Here is a 23,250-nt window from a genome sequence, read left to right as displayed (position 1 = left end):
GTCAGAGCTTAGAAAAAGCACAGCACTCCACTTCTAGCTTGTCCATTGGAAAGGAAGGGGTCACATCAATACTACAAAGTTCAGTATAAGTGGACAGCCTTTCAAATCAAAACAATGTTCCAGCCTTGACCCTTACAGTCTCTGTAACATGAGGCAAGTTTTTGATTAAAAATCCCTGATGCTTAATTTCCTTATCTGTAAAATAGGAACATATTCTTTTACTTATTAAGCTGTCATACACCTAATGAGTTACTACTGCTTCTGAAAGGGCTGTGAAATCAACGAAGTTCTAAACAATTTATGTAACTTCCTTTTCTATCTGAAAAACTGTCAAGGGGAAGTTTGAACTCACAAAGAATTTTAAAAGAACTTCATGAGACTCAAGTGTTTTCTCATTCAAGCATGTAAAGTATTATGGCCCTCGATTTTGTGGTGGTTGTCATTTTTGGAAGAAATATACTCATATAGACATATGATAAAAAATAGTAGAAACAGTATGTGGTGTGGAGGTAGAGAATGAAGACACGCTTAGAGTTAACAGTGTAAAGAAGTTTCTAAGGGCCTTACAGATGAGGGATGGAAAATGCCAGGATCTGGAGTTAGGTTAAAGTTAGAGAAACAGGAAACCATCTGATCAACAAGAAGGTAAGAAAATGCAAGCTGGCATGTGAGTGTTGATGCCCACAAGGTCCTCGGGAGCCCTGCCAATAAGAACAGTTCAGTCACAGGTTCCACAGCGTTGGCTTATCTATTTTTTGAGGGAAGTCCAAGCAATAGACATCAGAGCCAAGCAAGCTGGACAAAGTATCAGCAGTATATTGACCTAGAGATGTGCAATGGTTGTTCAGGTAGATGGCAGTAAGGATAATCAGGAGGGAAAGTATGGAAAGGAAAGAAGATAGAACATTCAAAGTCAAGAGGGAAGAACTCAGCCATGTGAGGCGGCATGCACTGGACTTCTAGGGACCGGACAGAGAAATGATCTAAAAGTGGAAATACTGGGAGAATGGCTCAACTGTTAAAATAGCTTTCTAGCAAGTATGGGCCCTGAGTTCACTCCTCAGTACTGTCAAGTGGGTACATGGATGGATGAGTGAACAGACAAGAGACAGACAGAGCTGGGTGTGTGGGTAGATAGGTAGGCAGGTAGGCAGACAGATACATCCATACATACATAGATGATAGATACATGTGACATTTGGCAAACTATTTCATGCATTTGAGCTCAGAATTTTTTGTTCATGATTTTATTTATTTAGGGCTTAAACTTGTATAATCTTTAATTGTTACTATTCCAGTGTTAACAAGGTCACTGAGTGGAGAAGTAGAGAGGACAGGGTGCAGAGAATTGGTCGGTGCTGACACTGAGCTGGAGAGGTATTTCAGTTGCAGCAGGAAATGAACGTGCAAACTGTATGCTGTACACGATGCTATTCAAATCCTTGGTTTGCAAGGACGATACACTTAGGATTGTTTGGAAAGTGAACCTTGATTTGTGTTGGGCTTTTTAACGCTGTCTTTCCGGCGCGGCTCCCCTAAGGTGGTGGCCTCTGTGTCCGCAGCACGGTGATCCTGATGTGGGAAGCGGCAGGCTACGAGTCCAGCGTCGCCCCCGACGTGCTCAGCACCATCTTGTTGATCCTCAAAGGGAAGCCTGGGGAGATGGAGGAGACCCAGATGGAAAGAAGACGCTTCTCTCTCGATGCCACCAACATGATGCCCGTGGCGGTAACCCACACGAGGGGTCTTTCTTCTCAGTGGTCTCCTGGGTCATGGAGTTTCTTGCTGCGCAGACTCAGTCCTACTGACTGACACGCGCCCAGCCCAGGGTTACGGGGGCTTGGCCCTGATCCTAGTGCTAATGCGCTGCGCAAAGCCCAGGAACAAACGAGTGTGTTGTAGGGCAGAAGCCCAGTTACAGGGATGCCTTGGGGAATTGGGCCAAGGCAGCATCATGGACGTGGGTGCCTCTGTTCCAAAGCTGCGGCTGTGTGAGGGGGAGGGGCCTGACATCGACCTTTGGGAGACAGAGGGGCAACATTTCTGCAGAGACCAAGGCTTCCCTGGGGGGCCAGTGAACGCAGAGCAAGAGCGAAGTGTGGGAGATGACACTAGAGAGGAAGTCAACAGCCCACCCAGCATAGAGACTCTTGTAGTTAAGCTAGGGCCTAATCGCTCTCATCTCCATCATCGTTGACTTTCCGTGCCCAGAATAAATCCCGGTCTTTTAGAAGAAGAATAGGGGGGAAATGGTACTTCTTCATAAGGGTGAGGTCTTGGGAATCACAGGGGTGTGTGGGGTGTCGGTCAAATGATCGTTGACTGACCTGGCCCTCCTCCCTTTCACTATCCTACTTTCCTGGGGGCGAGTACAGAGAGGACGTGGGTGACTAGTACAACAATTCCTCATGGCCAGGAAACCTTGGGGTGCTGGGTTGGCTAGAAGAACAAGGGCTACTAGTGTGTTTTGGAAGCCCCTTAGTAAAGAATACTTGCCACGGTCACTCGTTCCCAACTACCACAGCAGCTGTTATTGAGTGGGTGATTTTGCGTGAGGAGCTGAGGCCCCTTCCCCGCTGAGGGCCAGGAGGGAGGAACGGCTTCTTAAGATTAGGTCTGCATAGGGACGTGGTGACCTTCTTAATTCCCTTTCCCTTGCCTTGCAGGCGTCCCAGGCCCTGTGCACGTTCCTGCCTGTGGGGTCTTATAAGAAAGCAGTGGCCCAGTTTTTCCCCCAGCTGCTGATGGCCCTCATGCTCCAGCTGTTCTACACCAGCCAGCTCCGAGTGCTGCCGCAGGACAGACCTCTGTGAGCAAGTGCTGCTTACTTCCGACTGAGTGAGAGACACACAGCCAGCCACCCCCCGCCTTCCTGTGGGATTCTTTACCCTTCCTCTGCACTGTGCATTCATGGACTGTACCACCTTTCTTTCCTCTAAAGGGTAGAATGTCATCAGAAAAATAAGTTTCCCGTGTGCCTGCCCATTGGCACCTTCCCTAAGGGCTTTGTGCATCATAGAAAGAAACTTGGAACACGACACTCACTGACAGACCAATGAGAGAGGGGAGAGAGGCTGGCGCTAAAGCCAGACACATTCAGGCTCTGCCATTTACTTCTCCTCTGACAGCGACCTCTCAGAACTTTGCACGTATGCATCAAAGTGGTGTATAATAGTGTGTTGTGAACTAGAAAGCTGTTTCACAGTTGAGAAGGTGATTTGTGTGGACCCATGGACCTAAGTCCTCTGTCTGCACAGAGCAAGCTTTAGTCATTTCCTCTGGCCCACAAGAGTAGAAGAAAAACCTCAGTCAAAATGTGAGCCTACTCTGGAGTGACTAAGCCAGGTGCAGAGGTCTGCAGCATAAAGTTCTATTACAATGCACGTCAACTCCCTGTGCTTTGAGCAGACATCCACCAAATTGCTGCCGAATCAGTAAGAACTGTCTTACTGATCTATGGCACCCACCCAAGAAAACTGATGCTTTGAGCACATCATCGCATGGCAAAGGCATCTCTTGCAAACAAGCTAACTAGTTAGCTGTTAAATGATTAACCCTAAATTTTATTCCCGACACTCCAACTTCATATCCCACATACTATTCATCAAGGGAAATTAAACAAAACACTTGACAGGATCAAGTCTCTGAAATATGTTTCTCTAAAACTCTATCCTGTCCAAAATCGTATGAAAAGGCAGGTGATGTGTACTTGCTAGGTAAAGTTCACAGTCTCCTGATGCTGCTTCTTCTCTGGGGCTTCAGCTTTGCCCGGGATGCCCTGCGAGTTTTGCTGAACTGTTCTGGACTGCAGGAAGTGGATCTTGCTCTCAAGAAAAAGAATTGCTGGAACCAGTTTTCCCAAGTACTGTTTCACCATCATGGGGTCTACCTCATTGCCAAGTAAGGACGGGGCTCTGTGCAACTCTCCTGGTCTCTATCCTACCTTCAGGCAGGCCATGTGGGAACCACATCAGCATCGATGCCAACTTGTAAACACCTTAATGATCTGATTCCCACTTGATTTCTATTTCTTACTCATCTTAAAGTGCTTTGTTTTGGGATAACTTGCCCTTTCTTGTCACCTGCTGATGTAGATATTCAGCTACTCAATGTCCATAGAACAGGGTTCTCTTCCAGACCCAAAACACTAATAGTAAATCTGTTTTGTGGTTTTCTCCTCTGATGTAAAAGGATTTCTAATCTGCTGATATCCAACAATTCTAGATGTTCTCTTGCTTTTTGCTTTTTTTTGCCTGTCCTGGGGCTTGAACTCTGGGCCTGGGCTCTGTCCCTGGGCCCCTTTTGCTCAAGACTACTTGGGCTCCTTTTGCCCAAGACTACCACTTGAGCCACAGTGCCACTTGCCGCTTTTTCTGTGGTTAGTTGGATATTAAGAGTGTCACAGACTTTCTTGGTTGGCTGGTTTTGAACCACAATCCTCAGATCTCAGCCTCCTGAGTAGCTAAGATGACAGCCATGAGCCACTGGCATGCTCCTGCTGTAAGAGGGGAATGTTGGAAAGCATACTGGAAGAGAGCTTTCCTTTTCCTTATATTGAAAAGATAGTTTTTTAATTATCCTTTTAGTGAATACCAGAGTTCTGACTATAGGATCAGATTTTTTTTCTGATCAAAAATCAAGATATAGGGCCTTGGTAATACGACAGAAACTTGAAGTTGTGACTGACCCACAAAGTGCTGTCTTTCTAGCCCACTGGTTCTTGCTCCTTTTAAAAGTGACATCTTATTTTACACCCATTGCAAGAATACCTCTTACTATTTAAATTTTGGGGTATGTATTTGTCCTGCAAGAAGCTTTTAGTACTTTTGGGTATTCTTTCTCAAAAGACCAAGAAAACTACTATATCACCTTAGAAGTAAAAATTCAGAATCTCCTATTATCAAGTTCCCCGTATAGTCTATATGATTCTTTATGCACACTATGGTTTTAGAAGAGCAACCTGGAGTCTTAAAATGGAAACTTTGTTGTTCCATCCTTCCCAACTCCACCTCTAACAACCTAACCTGATGTAGGCCCATCAACAGAACAAATGTGAAACCCGTCCCCTCCCTGAGTATTTGGAAATGGCTTTATGAATCAGAGTCACTGTCTCTTGTCCTGACCTACCCTAATAGTCCCAAACTCTCTTCTTCACTATACTATTCATAGAAAGAGCTTGGGGCAGGAGGTGTGTTTCAAGTGGTAGAGTTCTTCAGTGGCAAGTAGAAGGCCCTAAATTTAATCCCCTGTACTGGAAAAAGAAAAGGACAAACTTGATGTAAAATCACAAAGGTGACTCATGATCTTCACAGTATCTTGCAGTGAGTTTGGAATATTTAAGATATTTATTTCTTCTCCTTTTAGTCAAGTATTGATGGAATCTTAGGACAGGCCTTTCATCATACAGCAAAGGATGAGAAAGACAAGAAAGAGAGGTAACATTAAGAAAAGAAATACTGCAGGAAGACGCGATCATATCTAATTCCCCAGCGTGTGTCTAGAAACCACAGTGGGCTTCAGTGGAGTACAGATTAGGGGGAACAGCGTTTCTTTTTCATTGGGGCAGGAGCAAGTAGGAGGTTAATGAGGTCCCTTTATCACTATCGGTATTTGCTAATGCAGAACATACTTCATTCTTTGCTAATCCTGTTCTTTGTTTTCCGTAGAACTCTCAGTGAACATAATTTTCCACAGTTTCCGGAGACCTTACATTATCTCTACAAGACCTCAGTGGAAGGTCCTAGAAGGTCAGAAGACAGTATCATCACAATAATATTCCTCACTGAAGTAAGTTTTAATGGGAAAATGTGAACAACATTTTCTTACTTAATCGAACTCTACCCTGTACTCTCTCCTCTCTCCCTCTTCCCCCCGCCCTCTCCTATTTGTTCTCACCAAGAGAATTTAAAGAGCATTAAATTGAGGCAAAGGCTGGAGGGGAGGAGCGGCTGGATTATGGCTGTTTGCCCCATTCGCTTTCTGGGAGCAAAGTATAACTTTGCAGAAATATAAATTATTTTTATAGTACCAGTTCGTATGTTTCTGTATGCTCATTAAAACATCTAGGATAATTGAGTTTGCCAAAAATAGCAGTGCATCTGGGATCTAGAAGATACATCACATTATCATGGAGAATAAAAAGAAATTTCCCTCCTGGGTAAATGCAGGTATAATATTCACTGTGCATGTGTAAAAATGGATCCAGTTAGCTTGAAGGTCAGGTGGGGATAGATGAGCAATGATGAAAAGCCGACATTCATCAAGATGCACCGCCCTCGTAAAGTGCCATGTTGAATAGAAACCTCTTTGTACAACTACCGAAAGATTAAATAAACACATACATAATCACATCCATCCATCCATACAAGAACAAAAAGGAATTTCCCAGGTAACTAAAAATGAAAGCATGGAGTCATATAACTTAGAGTCAACTGAACTGAGGAAATCCTTTTGCATACCAAAATACAAGTGATCAGTTGGACAACTGTTCTTCATGCCTGGAAAAATCCTAGCTACTTGAGAGGCTGGGATTGGGAGGATTGTGATTCAAGGCCAGCCTAGGCTAAGCTTTTGCTTTGGCTGCTTGAGTTCTTGATGTCATATACTAAAAAAATAAAATAAAAATCTATGGCAAGATCAATTTAAGGGAGTGTTTTCCCTGTTTTCTTCTAGGAATTTTATACAATCAAATCTTATATTTAATCTCTTTTGACTTTATTTTGTATATGGAGCCAAGTAAGGATCCAGTTTCATTCTTTGCATGTGGATGTCCTGCTTTTCCCATTTAATGACATTTTTATTTATCTTTTCTCCATGTGTAATCTTGCTAGTGGGCCATAGATAGGTAGCTTCATTTCTGGGCTTTCTGTTCTTGTTTTATTCATCTTTGTGTTTGTTTTCATGTCAGCATCATACTGTTTTGATACTGTCATTTTAGTAGGTTTTTTTAAAATTAGAAAAGGTCATAGTTTCCAGCTCTGATGGCTCACATCTGTAATCCTAGCTACTCAGGAGGCGGAGATCTGAGGATCTCAGTTCAAAGTCAGCCTGGGCAGGAAGGTCCTGAAGACTCTTATCTCCAATTAACTGCCAGAAAACTGGAAGTGGTGCTGTGGGTCAAGTGATAAGAGTGCTAGCTTTGAGCTGAAGAGTGTAGGGACAGTGACCAGGCCCTGAGTTCAAGCCCCACAACTGACAAAAATAAGTCTCAGATATATTCTTCTTTCACAACATTGCTTTGGTTATTCAGAACCATTTGTAGATCTATGTGAATGTTTTGGATGTTTTTCCATTCTGCAAAAATGCCATTAGAATATTGATTCTATATATTATCCTGAATCTGTACTCAACTTTAGCTGCTGTAGACATTTCAATATTGAAAATTCTTCTAATCCATGAAGAGAGGATATACTTCCATTCATATATGCCTTCTTCAAACTCATTCATCAACAATTGATAGTTTTCAATACAATTGTTTCACTACCTTGTCTAAGTTTTTACCTTATTATTTTACTTTGCAGTCCCTATTGTAAATGAGATTGTTTTCCTGATCTTTTTAGGATACTTTATTGTGTATATAGAAATGAAACTGGTTGTTGTGTGTTGATCGTATAACCTACAACTTGTTTGTTTTTCAGTAGCCTTTTTAATGAATTCTTCAGTGTTTTTTGATATATATGTTCATGTCATCTGCAAACAGAGAAAATTTTACCTTTTCTGCTCTGATTGAGATGCCTGTTACTTCTTTCTTCTTGTCTATACGCCTTGTCGAGGGTTTGCAACACTCTGTAATGAAAGTGCTGAATGGGACAGTGGGAATGATCGTTCCTGATTTTAGGGTCAAAGCGTTCAAGAGTTCATCACTGAGTATGGAATGGCAGTAGAGCGAGGTATGTCCTTCCATATGTAGTTTTGAGAGTCGTGGACATGAAGAATGTTGACTTTGTCAAGTTATTTTCACACTTTGGAAATGACCCTGTCTCTCTATTCCTCATTCTGGTCGCAGGATGCATCTGTCTTTTAAGTTTCACAGGTTGCGTCATCCTTGTCTGCCAGGCACATGGAGCGTGGTCTCTCAGTAGACTGCTCAGTTCTGTTAGCTAGGATGTATTTAAAAGGTTTTGCGTGTATGTTTGTTAAAGATGTAGGCAGGCCTACGGTTTTTCTCTTCTCTCAGTGTCCTTCTCTAGCTTTGGCATGAAAGCAATGGTGTCTCATAAAATGCACTTGGAAGTGTTTTCTGCTCTTCAGTGTGGGTGGAGCTAGGGAGGGAATTCACAAAGCGTTGTTGTTAATTCTGCTACAAACCAGATGGCTGGGGTCTCTCTGCTGGACCCAGATAGAAATGAATAGGCAAAAAAAAAAAAAAACAACCCGCCATTTATCTTAGACGCTTAGGGATATTTCCAGGTGGTAGAGTATCTGACAGTGGGTAATCGCAGTTAGCCTGGAAACTTTGAAAATAAGTGTAGCAGACATGACTCCTACTTTAGGTCCAAGGCCCTAAGTGAGATGCTCTTAGTAACCCAGGTAACCTGAGACCTTCATGTCAAGAAACCCTCCAATCTGACTACAATGAAGTAGTTGTACAAGAGATTTCAACTAAACATATCCATCTCTGAGTACAATGCATCTTGTCACCTTCCATCATTCCATCTTAGCCCAACCCCACCCATCTCAAGTTACATGTCTTCACTTTTAGAACAAGCAGAAATCATGCCATGAAGATCCGACTCCTCTCATTAACTTATTAACTGTTTTCTTTCAGCTTCTGAATAACTTCTTCAAGGACCCATTCCCAGAAGAATTTTTGGTTCTCTTCAGAGACTGGGTTAATGATTCCAACCCTGAAGTTAGCAAACTGAGCCTTCAGAAAATCGCCAGCATGGCACCAGTTATAAATGAAGTAAGTGTAGCTTCTGTCCCTCAGCCCACACAATTATATTCTGATATTGCTCAATGTTTTCACAACTAAAACGGTGTTTTGCACTTTCTATAGAGCTGAAACAATGTATAAGCCTTACTTTTTTTTTTCAATTTTCAAACTGAGTTGAACAAAGAAGATGAAAATCAATACCAATGGCTTTATCATCTCGTACTCTTTTCCACAAAAATCTCATGGCATTCAGAATTTACCATCTTGACCCTACACAAATATAGTACTTATAGCCCAAACCAAATACACATCAGTCCATTTCTCCTCTAATACGCACCTGTGTACTCATTAATTCTAGCTCATAGTACACAAGCTAGCATTTTCTTCCACTTGTTTGATTTTCCTCCATCATTTCTACATATTCATGTATTTTTTCCCTTTTTCAGTGACCTCTTTAAATCAGTCTTTACTGAACATTCTGCTCTCTAGTGGCCTTACCCTTCTCAAAGACATACCAACCATGAGCACTTATGGAATATTTGATATCAGTGATGCTTAAAAAATGGTTTAACTGCCAACGTCAAAATCATCCCTAGTGTATAGAATCAGGTATTCTGGGGTGGGGCCTACCAGTGTGAGCTTTTACAAGTCTGTGGGTAACACTAATATCGACTAAAGTTGAGAATCACTGCCTTACATTGTTTCTAACTAACTCACCTGAGTATTTCTCGCTATCCAAGGTGATGGAATTTCCACATGCCCCTCTGTTTTGTAATTTGTAGATGTTCTATACACTGTTACTCACTGCTAATCTGTTGAACATAATCTCCAAAAGCTGAAAGCCTATCAATGAATATTCATTTTTGCATTTAGCATGGCATGAGTCATGGTCTTATCTGCTTTAAATCAGGCTGCGTACATTGTTAGCTGCGTACATTTGCTGTTTTTTTAAGTAAGCACTATGTTATTTATTGTTTTGTATGAAACCGTTTCCCATGTTACTAACACTTGTGTGGTGGCTAGCTAGGAGAGGGACAAGGACACAGTGGGGTGAAGCCGGTAGACGCGTCACTACGGTTAGTAGCAACTTTCCAGCTCGACAGAGGCAGAATTGGGCACTGATGGAGTCCCTAACTCCATGTTTATCTTCCCCATAATGTTATTGTTTTAAAAATAACCTTATTCATTTCCTTTCATTGAAAAAATTGTGGCCTTTCTCTTCTTTGATGTCTTTTTGCTTTTCTTCACCTTCAACTCTCCTTGACTCTGATCTGAAGCTGACTTCCACGAGTTGACATTAGTTCTGTGGTCTAAACATGCACTGCCATCTAACTTACAGGCCACACTGAAAGGTCAGTGGTGTGTTGGTAAATACTTAGCAACCAGATATCTGGAAATGAGGCCAATCTTCCACTGTAAATATTCCCACCATGGCTAATTGAAAACTAATATGAAGCCAGGCACCAGTGGCTTATACTTGTAATCCTAGCTACTCAGGGACTGAGGTCTGAGGACAACAGTTGGAAGCCAGCCAGGACAGGAAAGTCAATGAGATTCTTAACTCCAATTGACCACCAAAAAAACCCCCCAAAAACAGAAGTAGAGCTTTGGCTGAAGTGGTACAGCACCAGCCTTGAACAAAAAAGCTCAAGGACAAGTGTCCAGGCCCTGAGTTTAATCCTCAGGACCAGTATACACACACTTTCCTAAAGATGGAGCTGTGCAGAAAAGCACAGTAACCCACCATACAAACATGATATACCAACACCCCTTGAATGCGTGAGAGAGTAACAGGCTCCCAAAATACTAACTTGACTTTCATCATTTACAATGTATGTATTTGAGATTTCAATAACCATTTTAAAAATATTTTTATTACATTTAAGAGGTTGTACAAAGAAGTTGCCGCGAGACAAAGCGGCTCACGAACGCAGCGCCAGTGACCAACAGCGCCTTCCCACCTCTCCCCCGCCCCTCCCCCACCCGCCCCCCTTTCTCTCAGTTTTGTACAGTATGCATCCCATTCCCGACTACCGGCTCCTGCCCGTTTCTTCACTCCTTGACCTCCCTCCTTCCTCGGGATCCCAACCCACCTTGCAAGTACCCATTCGCTGGTGTTTATTTTGCTGAACTTTGATTTCACTTTCCTAAGAAATTATACCGCTTGAGTTCTCTCCTAAGTCGTTTGCGCATACTTGCCCACCTCCCAAAGCATTTACTTATCTATTTGTGAATTAATTCCAGCTTCCACATAAGAGGGAAAACACGTAGCCATTGTCTCCCTGAGCCTGACCTCACTTAACACAACTTTTAAGCAAGGGTTTACCAAGCTTGTCACAATCTGGCAAACGAGCCAGGGCTAGCCCAGCCTCACCCCGAGCCCCCTCGACAGCTTCCAGCCTCACCACTCCGCTCCTCTCGTGTGTAGATAGAGAGCGCCTGCAGCCTGATCACATCCATCCTTGAGGCCTTCCTTTCCAAAGAGAAGACAGTGGTCATCCGGGCTTTGCTCACCCTCCGAAGGCTGCTCGGCAGGTTGGACAAGGTGACCTATTCCTCGCTGTGCACCAACATAGCCTCCAGCTACTGTCCTCTGATGGATCATGTGAGTCAGACAGTTCCGTACACACGCCCATTAGGTTCCTGTCACAACTGAAGTCCAGCTGAGGGGATGACTTCATGTCCCAGAGTAACCCATAGCCATCTTTTCTTTGAGGCAGGGGAGATGATATTTGCCAGATCTTTTTATCATTATTATTATTATTATTTTGTCGGTCATGAGGCCTGAACTCTGGGCCTGGGCGCTGTCCCTGAGCTCTTCAGCTCAAGGCTAGCGTTCTACCACTTGAGCCACAGTGCCACTTCCAGTTTCTTCTGCTTATGTGGTGCTGAGGAATCGAATCCAGGACCGCATGCATGCAAGGCAAACGCTCTACCACAGAGCCACCTTCCCAGTTCCAGGTCTTTTATTTTAAAGCAACTAAATTCTAGAAAAGTTTGTTCATAAGAAAGGAGAATCAAAGAAAAATCTCTGTCTTTGGAAAAAGACAAATTTTAGCTTTGGGGCTATATATTGTTCAGGACTGGCTGGATTCAAGTGCTACTTTATGTATTACTCATCCATCCTTCTATTAATGAGCACTTAGGTTTAGGTTTCTTTTATGTCATGTCTATTGTGAGTGCTGTACAAGCGAAACTTAAGTTAAAATCAAAATCAAGAAAGTTCTTATTCTTTGCTTAGTGTTAAACCACCTTTATTGACCTTTATTAGTATATGATATAATCTATTGGGGGGGGAGGAGATGGGAAGGGATGGGAAGGGGAAACAAAGGAGGAGACAACAATGCTTGATAAGAAATTTACTCATTACCTTGCCCATGTAATTGTAACCCCTCTGTATGGTATTTTCACATAAATAAATAAATAAATAAAGATATCTCTAGTTTTTAATATGTTGATGAAGTTCCATAGATCCACAGCCATCAAAAACAAGATACAAAGTATTTCCCTCACCCTTAAAGGAACAGTCAGCCTCTCTTTCCTCAGAAGTTGAGCAGAGGCTCTTCCGGGAGAGTACCCCATACCTGTATCCATACACGTGACAGAACAGACAATAACAATGTCTTGTTATTCTGTTATCCAAAAAAATGAAGAAGAAAGAGAAGAAGAAGAGTTGGAGGCCTCTGGCTTATACACATAATTCTAGCTACCTGGGAGGCTAAATTTTGGATGATCACAGTTCAAGGCCAGCTCAGGCAGGAAAATGGGCAAGACCCCTTGCCACAAAGGTGTACATCTGTTACCTCAGCTACAACAGGAAGCCTGGTGTAAGCAGAATGTCACTGCAAAGCCAGCTCTTATCTCAAAACATAAGCAAAACAAACAAGACTGGAGTAATAGCTCAGCAGTCAGAGCAGCTGGCTAAGCAAGTTCCAACCCTGGTACTGCCAAACAAACAATGCATAAATAAGTAAGAAGGTCTTTCGTAAAGGTAAATTGTAATGATTCCATGTGTGTGAGCATGAACCTGATAGAGCGTACCCACATGCTGCTGGATAGAAAGCTGTACAATCATGCCCAAACGCGGCCTTCTTTCTTGTGTGTGTGTGTGTGTTCCAGAGTAATGGAGGCATTCGGAGCATGGCCATTCGACACTTTGGAGAACTACTTAGAGATATGAGTCAGTACACATGGATGCTGAGCCACGTGATCCTTGGAGGCCTAGTGCCCCTAATCTTGTTTCTGGAAGATAAGGAACAGAGAGTAGTCAAAGTAAGACCACTGGTCTTGTTTTTCTTTAAGAAAAAAGAAAGGTTTAATGTAAAATCAGATGATGTTCACTGACATGTTCTTATCTCACAGGCATGCAAATACACACTAGATATCTGTGCCTCCCAACTGAAGTGGTCAATATCATATTTACTTAAAGACGAGAATTACAATTTTGAGCTGGTGGTCATCAACATCTGTAATAATCTTGTAAGTCACCTTCTGTCTTTTCCTACCATACGAGTTACAGATAGTGCACAAGAACATTCAAAGTTATGAAAGGTGTGAGGGGGGGAAGGTGGCTCATTATATCAAGGGCTCGAAATATGAGAGACCATTGGGATGTCATATTTCTTCTCCCTCAATCTTGGCCATTCATCTTCCCTTCCTTCAATCCACATACTTGGAAACTTGGATGGATGTAAAATTAGGAAGAGAGTTCCAGACCACCAAAGGAAGGTTGGAATGATTTTGCCACCACTTTATGAGTTGGCCCTCTGAAAGCCAGCATGGACAATGGTAGACAAGTAGGGAAGGAAGAATGCTAAGCTCAGTTAGAAATACCACTTTGATGATCAAAGTCGTGATATTTGTTTGATGTAGGATTGTCAAATCATAAGCAGATTAGTCTTTGCAAGTGGCCAGCAGTGTACATAGTCCACACATAAAAAGTCTAAAAATTCATCCTGATTTAGCATAAGCAATTAAGTTCTTATGTCCTAAAGTCTCCTTGGAAGCAGCAAATACACCTTTTCAACAATTGAGAGATGATGTTTTCCTACTTTTCTTTTTCAGGTTGCTTCTAATGAAAACCAAATTACAGATTTAATATCTGACACCTTAGGGTTCATGGGAAGTTCCCGAGTCTATCTGAGGAGAGGAGCAGTTATTTTAGTTGGTAAGTAAATTTAATTCTTCTATTTCTTAATTTGTCTCTAACAGTACAGAATAGGGTGAAAGTTAGAAACATTCATTTGAAATTTATAAATTTTGTGTACTTATGATATACACTTGGTGCTATCTATGAAAAGTAGAGATTAGCATATGTGATAAGAATAAGTTTACTTTTATAATACACAGTGAGTCAGACTAAATTGTTACACCAAAAATATACAACATGACAGATTTCATATTTTAACTGTACACACCACTACTCGCTCTCTTACTCCTCAAAAATTCCAATCCAAAAAATATACACCATCATCAGCTTCAACAAAACTGGGATAACAAAGGAGAAAGAACTAGCAAATCCAGTAAAGTTTTCAAAAGTGCAGGCACAGGGCTTCGAGGAAGATTTCTAGGGGAGTGCAGCTAACGTATTTGATTTTTCAAAAAATCTAACCAAAGCATTTCCCCATAAGATGCTCACTGAAGATTTACAATTTTAAATCCCTCATTTTGGAACGAGGGATTGTTAGTGAGTTCCCAGCTCGGTAGGAGGATTTTCCATCCACCCCATTAGTCACATGGGATCTCAAGTGAGCAACAGTGTCACATGATCACGTCATATTTGTAAAGGTGACTATCGATCAGGGGAGATGACAAATTGAACAATGATGGTCACTAGAACTCACAATCTGTATAGAGGAGCAGAGAGACATAGGCACACACATACACAGAAAGCCCTGTCATAGCATTTATTTCAAAGTTAAAAGTAAGATCCCTACTATTTTAAATTCTATCCTGGAGCTTTCCAGAAATAAATCTTGGTTTTTAATTGTGAGATCCCTAAGTTAATAATTTTTAAAAGGAACTAGTATAAACTTTCTATAAAGGTACATCCAGAGAGAAAATGAAAGATGAAACTTAGAAATTTCTACAGAGCAGATGAAAATCATGATAAATATGTCTGTGAATCCAAAACTTCTGAAAATAAATTTCCGAAGTAGAATAAAAAAGCTTATAGAAATATAAGGTAGGACAATAAGAGCACATGGAAAAATAAGATTTCAAGTATGAAAAATATAGAAATACACATAAATATTTTGAAAATGAAAACTCCAAAGAGGAGTAAAAGATAAGCAAGTTTTTACAGGGAGCATGAGTATATACTCAGTTTGCTGCAATGATTTAAAATTTACATCTATTCTATATAGTCCTTTGTACATACATTGTTAATTTTAAAATGAATTATTTAAACTATTAAAAATCATTTAAAATTATTTAAATCAATAACTTTCTTACACAGAAGCAATCAACACATTAAAAATACACTAGAATAACAGTTCCCATTTACAGTAGATAAAAAAGAAGAAAGGGAATAAGGAAGAAATGGGGAGTAAAAAAATAGGAAAAGGAAGGATGGGGGGAAGAACCTCAGAAGGGAGAGAAAGAAGGTAGAAACCAAGGAAGGAAGGAAGGAAGAACTCCTGAAAAAGACAGAAGAACACGAATGAGAAAGACATGGCAAGAGGAAATAAAAGAGAAAAGGAAGGACAACAGGGGAGACATAAAATAAACCTTGAAATGTTTATCAACGAAGAAAACATGTAAACATTTACTGAAGAACACAAGGTGGAGACACACAAAATGCACAAACTTTATTTTCTTTTTGCATAAAAAATCAAAACATTTTACAAATCACTTTGTAGTTATCCATTGACACACATACATTGCGATGAATCATCGAGATAACTTTAGGCATGAAAAGATGGCTCAAGGATAATCTAGAGCTACCTTTGCTTTAAAGAAAGCACAGCAGGTATGCAACACCGCATACCACATTTTCACCTGTTTTGAGATAACTTTCATTTTACTTCAATCATAGGATACTTGGCAAAATTGGGTGAATATTTCCTACTCAAAGATGAAATGGCAGTCATGTTTGAAGGTGAGTGTGAAGGTAATCAGGGACTCTTTATATATAGGTTAAAACAGATTAGTGATTTGTGCCTTTAGTCACATATGAGACCCGTATAAGGATGCAGGACGGAATGAGGGTGGTAATGGCGGTGGCTGGTTGCGGGGAGGACTGGTTCTTATTGTTCCACTCTGCTTCTCTTAGTCCATTAATCCTGTGATTGTCGGAGACCTTGCATCCCACAGCCCTTGGGATCTGCAGAGTCCCCATCAGCACATCGTTTTCTAGCCTCTCCTGTATGATAGCGCCATTCTCACGGCTGGGGCTACAGCATCAAAGAGGCCAAAACCTTTTTCCCTGGAGAATTCCCACTGTAGTGGACAGTAACCTTGCCTGTGTGTCACAGACATCTCCCCATACCACAGGCTACGTGCCTACTTCAGTATATTAAAGTATGTGTATGAGGTCATTGTATGATCAGCATAACTTTTAAGATGTAAGATGTTCCCTACTGATAAACATTTAGATCTCTTCCAACTTTTTCATTATTGACTAATGTGATGTATATTGTGTGATATATAATGTGTATATATTTAGGGGCCTTTCTGTGAATAAATACATGTTTTTGCTGCTGAGCAGAATGCTCAGAACATAACAGGTGCAGGCAGGCATTTAGTGAGTCCTCCCAGGTTTCCTTGAATGGGTTGCTAATAGTCCGAGAAGAGTGGGCAACAGGAGAAGGCAGGCTCACTCTGCCAGGTGGCAGGGGGGCTCAGGGCTGGAGCTGCTTCGGTCACCCAGGACCCCTCTCCTTGTTACAGTGATCGACAAACTGCGCTGGGATGAAGACCCCATTACTCGGGACCTGGCAGAGATGACCCACCACATTCTAACAGAAATCGCCTACAAAATGACCTCCTCCACTATCAAGAAAAACTTTCGGAGAATTTTTAGGTTTATCTACACCAAAAGATTGAAGCCCCTTTATAACTGGAACATGGACCTAACAGATAGTGACAGTGACACTAAAGAGATGAAGAGTGACAAAGAAGGCTTTGCAGAAGATAATGATGATGACATCATTATCTAGAGAATGAGAGATTCTCCTGTGCAGCTAGAGGTTCGGTTAGAGCAGTCACACACTGGGGCAGACCACAGAAGAGCAAGGAATCCCCCCTTGATAACCTGAGTTCATTTGTCGATGTTTTTCTGAAGAATGCTAGAACATTTAACTATCCTTTCTTAATTCTCTATTAAAACATATACATCGGAAAAGTCTGCAGCCTCTCTGTATCACAAGCCCATCAAGTCGATTGAAGAGACATACGGTCATCCCTCAGTATGGGAGGAGAGTTGGTGCTCAAGTGTAGAAAAGCATTCGTATAAGATACAGATAAATGATAAATAGATGATAGGTAGATAGGTAGGTAGGTAGATAGATAGAAATATGTATCTCCTCTGGAAAACTACAGATATGGAGAGTTGAGTATAGAAATGAAATGTTGCTGCTGAGAGACTTTTGGAGTCAAGTCAATCAAGAAGTTACTGAGCTTTTTCTAAATAGCAGTAGAGCTATCTAGGTGGTATGGGCAGGGCTCTTGTTCCGAGGGGAACGTCCAGTGACACAGTGTGCTGTTCCTCTCTAACCCGCCAGAAGGCATGCTGCTAGAGACTTTGGCATAGGAGGTGATGGGCTTGAGAGGGAGGGAAAGGGAGGATAAATGTGTTGTTGGTGGCCATATTAAGACAGTAAAAGTGGAGAAGAGAACTGAGGGGTCTGTCAGTATAACTGTGTGTAGGAATGGAGGTTGGGAAGAGCTGAGGCCTGAGGGAGGGTTAAACGCTAATGGATGTGAAATTCTGACATGGAGATTTCATGGTCAGTCGTAATGTTCCCTACTGGCGTCCGGAGGCAGTCAGTTTGTTCTGGGTTATAAATTCTTCAATGATCTGAAGTGCTCTCTCACTACCGACCCATGCAATAACCTCCTTCATCATCTCCTTCTTCTCTCTCCTCTTTCTCCCATTTCCTTGTTCTGTATTTCCTTGACTTCCCCAGGACCTCTGAATTATTTTTACTTTATTTGGTTCAAGCCCCAACTGAGCACACTAAGCCTATTCACCCTCAAACAAAGCAATATGAAGTGAAAAAAACCTGAGCATCCTCGGACTGGTTCTTCTCCACAATCTTACTTGTTGGACACTAATCCTGTTCCCATTTTACAGATGAAAAGCATAAAGCTCAGCAAGACTGGCTAAACCTTTGCATACCTTGGGGACAGAAAGGTGACCTCACATTGTCCAGTTCAGAGACTCCAGAGGTAAGGGGCTTCACAAAACACTCCTGTTCATGAATATCGTTTCCCACTGAGCATCAAGCCAGTTTTCATATCAAAAGCACTTGGACTGGCTTTGTGTTTCAGAGGTTTTGTTTTGGTCGGTGTGTTTTAAATCCCAATAAACAGTCTTTACTCTGGGTCATTTACATTAGGATACTTGAGAATGAAGCCTGGAATACCGCCAGTTTGGCTCTTCCCAGAACCTGCCTAGAGTTCCTTTGGCCTCAGACAGTATCTCTCACAAGAGTAATTTTTTTTAAGTTGAAACAATTCAGATATCTACTTTCAGATAAGTGGATGCAGACCAAATGCATGTAGTTATACAAGGGACAGCGTCCCTACCCATGAACCTTGAAAATATCATCCTTGGTGGAAAGCCACAAACTGTAAGAAATGTCCTGAGCAGTTAAATCTGCAGGCATGGGGAGATTAGAGGTTGCCTGGGGCACGACCGGGCGGAGCAGAGAATGGGCAGAAGGGCTTTTGAAATGATGAGAACCTTCTGGAACTAGACAAATGACATTCTAAGGGTACTACATACCACTGGATCTTACACTTTAAAATGATTGATTTTAACTGTAACCCCTCTGTACATCACCTTTACAATAACAATAACAATACAGGAAAGTGATTGATGTGATGTGATGCGAAATTTACTTCCATTTTAAAAAGTGACAGGCCACAGTCCCACTCCGCCTAGCATCGGGAAGACGGACCCAGCCTGGCCTCCTGCCTCAGCCCCTGGTCCTCCAGACCTGGCCTGGCAGGCGACGGTCTACCTTCCTCTATGGAAGGCGTGCCAGAGACGGCCAGGCTCCGGCAGGCGCTCCCGTGAGCTCCTGCTTGGTGACCTTAGGTGGCCTTAGACTAACGAGAAAGTATCTACCATCAGGTCCTGGCTGCTCTGGTGTTCAGAGGTGCAGGGAAGATCACCCTGTGCTCTTATTACATGTAGTAAATGGCACCAGATTAAAAGCCAGTTGGGGTATTGAAGCCCAAATCTATGGACCCACTTTCTAAAGCTGCAGATGCACTGTTGGCACACCTGTGCATAACGAGAAGCGAGTTCCTTTCTTTTTCAAAGGGAGAGGATGTGTAATTTCTAAACACGGAGTGCAGTGGTAGTGAACCATATGAGGTAGGACTAAGAAACAATTTCAAGACAGAGGAAAGCACTCCATTGTTGACTGTCCCCACAGGTCACATGACCAGAAACTACTCCAGTTGGGAGGCTAGATTTGGGTTAAAGTTCTCATTAATGGATGATAAGCAGAAGAAACATTAACAATTTTTCATGTTGCGCTTTATTGCTCCTGCAGGGTGGCACTCAGGTATTAAAAAGTCAGCTTTGCTGTTGCAGCGAGTTGTGAACTCTTGGTGTTATGGCAGACCTATCTCCCCCTCTTATGCGCCTGGCCGGACACTTGGGTGATTTCTCAGTGTGGAGCACCCAGACACTCAGGTGAGGAGTTGGAGTAGATTCCAAGACATGGACACAGTCAGAGTGAACCAGGACTCTGTATCTGGGAAGAATAATGGTTATTATTTTTGGATATTCTTAAAAACATGGTATCTGAAGCCCTATAATATTAATATATGATTAGAAATATATTTGTGAGACCAGAATCACTAAGCTATGACCCAATGTGACAGAATTTAACTCCTGATATTTTTAGGTCCTATTTTTAGGTTCTATACAGTGTCATGTCTGTTATTCTCATTTTCTCCAATCACAAATACAAAATGTCATTTTTCTGTAACTAAAAGCATTCTCTCTTAATAGGATTGAGAAAAATCCCAAAAAGAAGGACTTGTGTAGACTTAGAATAGCTACAATAAAGATGGCATCCTTTGCGATAAACAAACCAGGAAAGATTTCACAAGATGCTTCACAAAAAGATTTTTTTAAGTCATAAATACACATGACCCCAAATACATACAGTGTTAATTACATAAGTCATTGCATAATGTCAAGGAATCTGGGAGTATTTCAGCTCCTTCCTTACTCAGAACACATCAATCACTTTGCAGATGCATTTGCTGAAAACATCTATAAAATAATCCTGACAGAAACCAGACACTGAAGAGAAATCCACAGGAATTTCAAATGCTGATGAGGTTTCTACTAAGCAGGAACGTATTTCTTTAAAACACTATTCTGTCAGGAAATTAATGTTGGTTTATAAAATGCTTTGAATGTTTTGTTAGGCTCTGATCATAATAAATACATCCCTAGCTCTGAAGCGCCTCTGAGTTTTCCACTCTCATCTCCAGAGTATGTTCTATGTCTAAGCTGCATACAATGGTGAACATTTGTTAAGCTCCTCGCAAGAGCGAAGAAATTTATTTCTAACAATCTACATAGAAACCTTCTGAAGGTAATTTAATACCCTTTGAATAAATAAAGAAACCAGAGACAGACAGACAGGCAGAGACAGAGAGAAGAGGATGAAGAGAAAGAGGAGGAGAAAGAGGAAGAGGACCAGAATACACTGGAATAATTTTCTAAGACACATAGCTTGTCATTGGAAGTCCAGAGGTTTAAATCTATACTTTGATTGAACCTACCCAACTTTTAGTCAGCTCTGTTGTTTCCACTCTGATTTGGTTCACGATGAGGTTTTCATACTTTGTGGCTATATTACCTTACATTCATTCGTATGAAGATCCTGATTATTAAAAGCCTTTTATATTGGTTACATTCATGATCTCTTTATTTGTTGAAAAAATAAAAAAGATCCCTAGTTAAAATGAAAAAATGTCTTCAGGTGTATTGTCATCCTTAATCAAGAACTGGTCACAGACCAAAAAAATATGGTAACCCCTGGGTCATCAGAAGAGCACCCAGGTTCAACTCCACTTCCACACAGATTCCTGCCCTGAATTTCTTACATTTATTATTGAGTTAATATTTACCAAATATTTCCTGCCAGACATTCCCAGAAGTACAACTTCAAGTGAAATATGCCCTTGCTCATGGCATTTACTATGTATTGCAAAAATAACATTGAACAAATAAGCATACAAATGCATGTATAACTATAAATAACTATGTATGAAATGAAGGTGGGCTCAGAGATTATGCCCTAAAGGGACCTAATAGAAAACGGGGATTTTGAGGCTCTCTAAAGCAGAAATGTAGGCATATATAAGAATTTATCATTGAAGAGTTGGAGTTCTGGTCTTGGAAAAAAAGAAAAGTGAAAGCTATTAATTAATTTCATCCCCCCTGGAAATAAAGACTGATGAACTGGTGTGATGCTTAGGAGAAGTTCTGGACTGAGGGAAATAGGGATTGAATATTCACTCTGACCTACAGGTTCCAATTTGGGGAGAGTTTTCACCTAATTCAGGTTCAGTTACACACGTGTACACGGGGGTGGGGTTGGGGGTGATGACTAGAAGCCCTGCCTAAAAGTAAAAGCAGGATGAAATGAGGAAACTATGATCACAAACATGGCAACATTCCTGGACTATATTGAACAATAAATGCTACCTGTTGGGCTGATTTGGTCACAAGCAAAAATTTTAACGTGAGAAATTTTGCTTTCTATATTACCTCTCCTTCTGCCAGGAGCTGGGTTTTTAGGAGGTCCGAGCAAGGAGGCAGAGGTGAATGAAAAAGCCACCAGGTCAAGGGAGGTGGGGGCCTTTCACATGGGCCCGCAGAGGAATGTTTACAGCTGGGCTTCGGTGGGCTGCCCGGCCTGCACTTCAAACAAGTTCACACACGCCTTGGATTTTGCCTGGCGTCTGTATGGGCCTGGGACCACTGGGTGGGGTCAATTCTTCCTGTTCCATCTTTAGATCCGGCCAAGAGGGGAGCGGCAAGGCCTTCACAGACTACCCCTGCCTCTCTCCCAGGACTGTATAAGGGCGCCTCTGAACACAGCCCGGCACCATTTCCCCCTCTCCTGTGAGAGAGCTGGCCTGTCAGCCCTGCTGGCAACAAACTCCCTTTGTTCTACGTTAGAACCAGGTTACTTTAAACCACTAAGGGTATTAATTAGGCCAAGGAAGAATGAAATTTGACTAGGGCGAATAAGCCCCAGGTAATCTGAGAAACATACACACAGACCCTAGGAATGGCACTTGCTGAAACTGGCAAAGTGAGGAAGAAGAGAGCAGACCTTGAAAGGCGGGATCTCCCCGTAGAGAAAGACTCCCGGAGAGTCATCAAGAGGAAAAGTCCAGAGGTGAGGGCCTGGGTATATTAGGGAGTTAATCACCAGGTTACTGGAATTTGGTATATAACAGTGAAACTCAGAAAGAGCCAGGAAACCTGGACGGTTGTCTGATTTGGGGTGTGATTGGTGAGAAGTTTGGAATGGGGTCTTTGCTTTGAGGACATACTTCTTTTTGTATGGAGACCGCAATCGCTGTTTCACTCACTTGCTGCTTTGGTGGAAGCTCTGGGATAAGGACTTTGCCCTCTGACTCGGGGCCTTGGTTATCGGAATGACTGGAATGGTCATCGCCATCTATAATCCCTACCTGCCAGCTGTGCTTCTGTAACTTGCTTCTTTGTAGATCACTGAAGACCCCTGCGAGTGGTGCCCCCTCCCCAGGGACCTTGCCTTTAATAACCTGAGCGATGTGACTTTATTGCTGGTCTTTACTGTGTTGGTAGGGTGAGGGCAGTGGCGGCGGCAATAAAGACTCCTAGCCTAATTGACGGGGTGTTGGGGTGTCTTGTTGGGAAATCGGGGTGCTACACGATGTGACTTAGTCCATGTGATCTCCTGGGCTGGTTCCTAGGCCTCACCCTACAAGAGCACGTTTACCGAGAAGCATGCACAGGCCGTCGCTGGCTTCCTCTAAGCCCTATGAACAGCATGCTGACTGCAGAGTACATGGGGCCACCTGGGATTTTAGGGGTTAAAAGAAAGTGGGACAAACTGCTGATCTCATTGCACAACTGCCTGCCAAACAACTGTGTGACCCAGGTTTTCTCCAACTTTCTTTAT

General features: G+C 42.1%; 1 protein-coding gene across 6 annotated transcripts in view; it reads left to right on the top strand.

Annotated features, from left to right (window-relative positions):
* Nucleotides 1–17,207, top strand: part of LOC138818226 (maestro heat-like repeat-containing protein family member 9) — a 43,776-nt gene extending 26,569 nt beyond the window's left edge. For 5 of the 6 annotated variants that reach the window (XM_070009241.1, XM_070009237.1, XM_070009239.1 and 2 more), the window contains 11 exons: nt 1,563–1,728; nt 2,667–2,809; nt 3,763–3,900; nt 5,667–5,787; nt 8,768–8,905; nt 11,304–11,480; nt 12,995–13,147; nt 13,238–13,354; nt 13,940–14,042; nt 15,912–15,974; nt 16,766–17,207. In XM_070009241.1, coding sequence (XP_069865342.1) covers nt 1,563–1,728; nt 2,667–2,809; nt 3,763–3,900; nt 5,667–5,787; nt 8,768–8,905; nt 11,304–11,480; nt 12,995–13,147; nt 13,238–13,354; nt 13,940–14,042; nt 15,912–15,974; nt 16,766–17,034 — 1,588 coding nt within the window. In that variant the 3' untranslated portion in view covers nt 17,035–17,207. The remainder of the gene's footprint in view (nt 1–1,562; nt 1,729–2,666; nt 2,810–3,762; nt 3,901–5,666; nt 5,788–8,767; nt 8,906–11,303; nt 11,481–12,994; nt 13,148–13,237; nt 13,355–13,939; nt 14,043–15,911; nt 15,975–16,765) is intronic. The other variant, XM_070009243.1, reaches the window with a different exon arrangement.
* Nucleotides 17,208–23,250: the final 6,043 nt, after the last annotated feature.

The sequence above is a fragment of the Dipodomys merriami genome, unplaced genomic scaffold (genome assembly GCF_024711535.1).
Source record: "Dipodomys merriami isolate MVZ:Mamm:240054 unplaced genomic scaffold, mDipMer1.0.p SCAF_72, whole genome shotgun sequence".
Taxonomy (NCBI): Eukaryota; Metazoa; Chordata; class Mammalia; order Rodentia; family Heteromyidae; genus Dipodomys; species Dipodomys merriami.
Note: the sequence above shows the minus strand (reverse complement) of the source record. Positions and strands in the feature narration are given on the sequence as shown.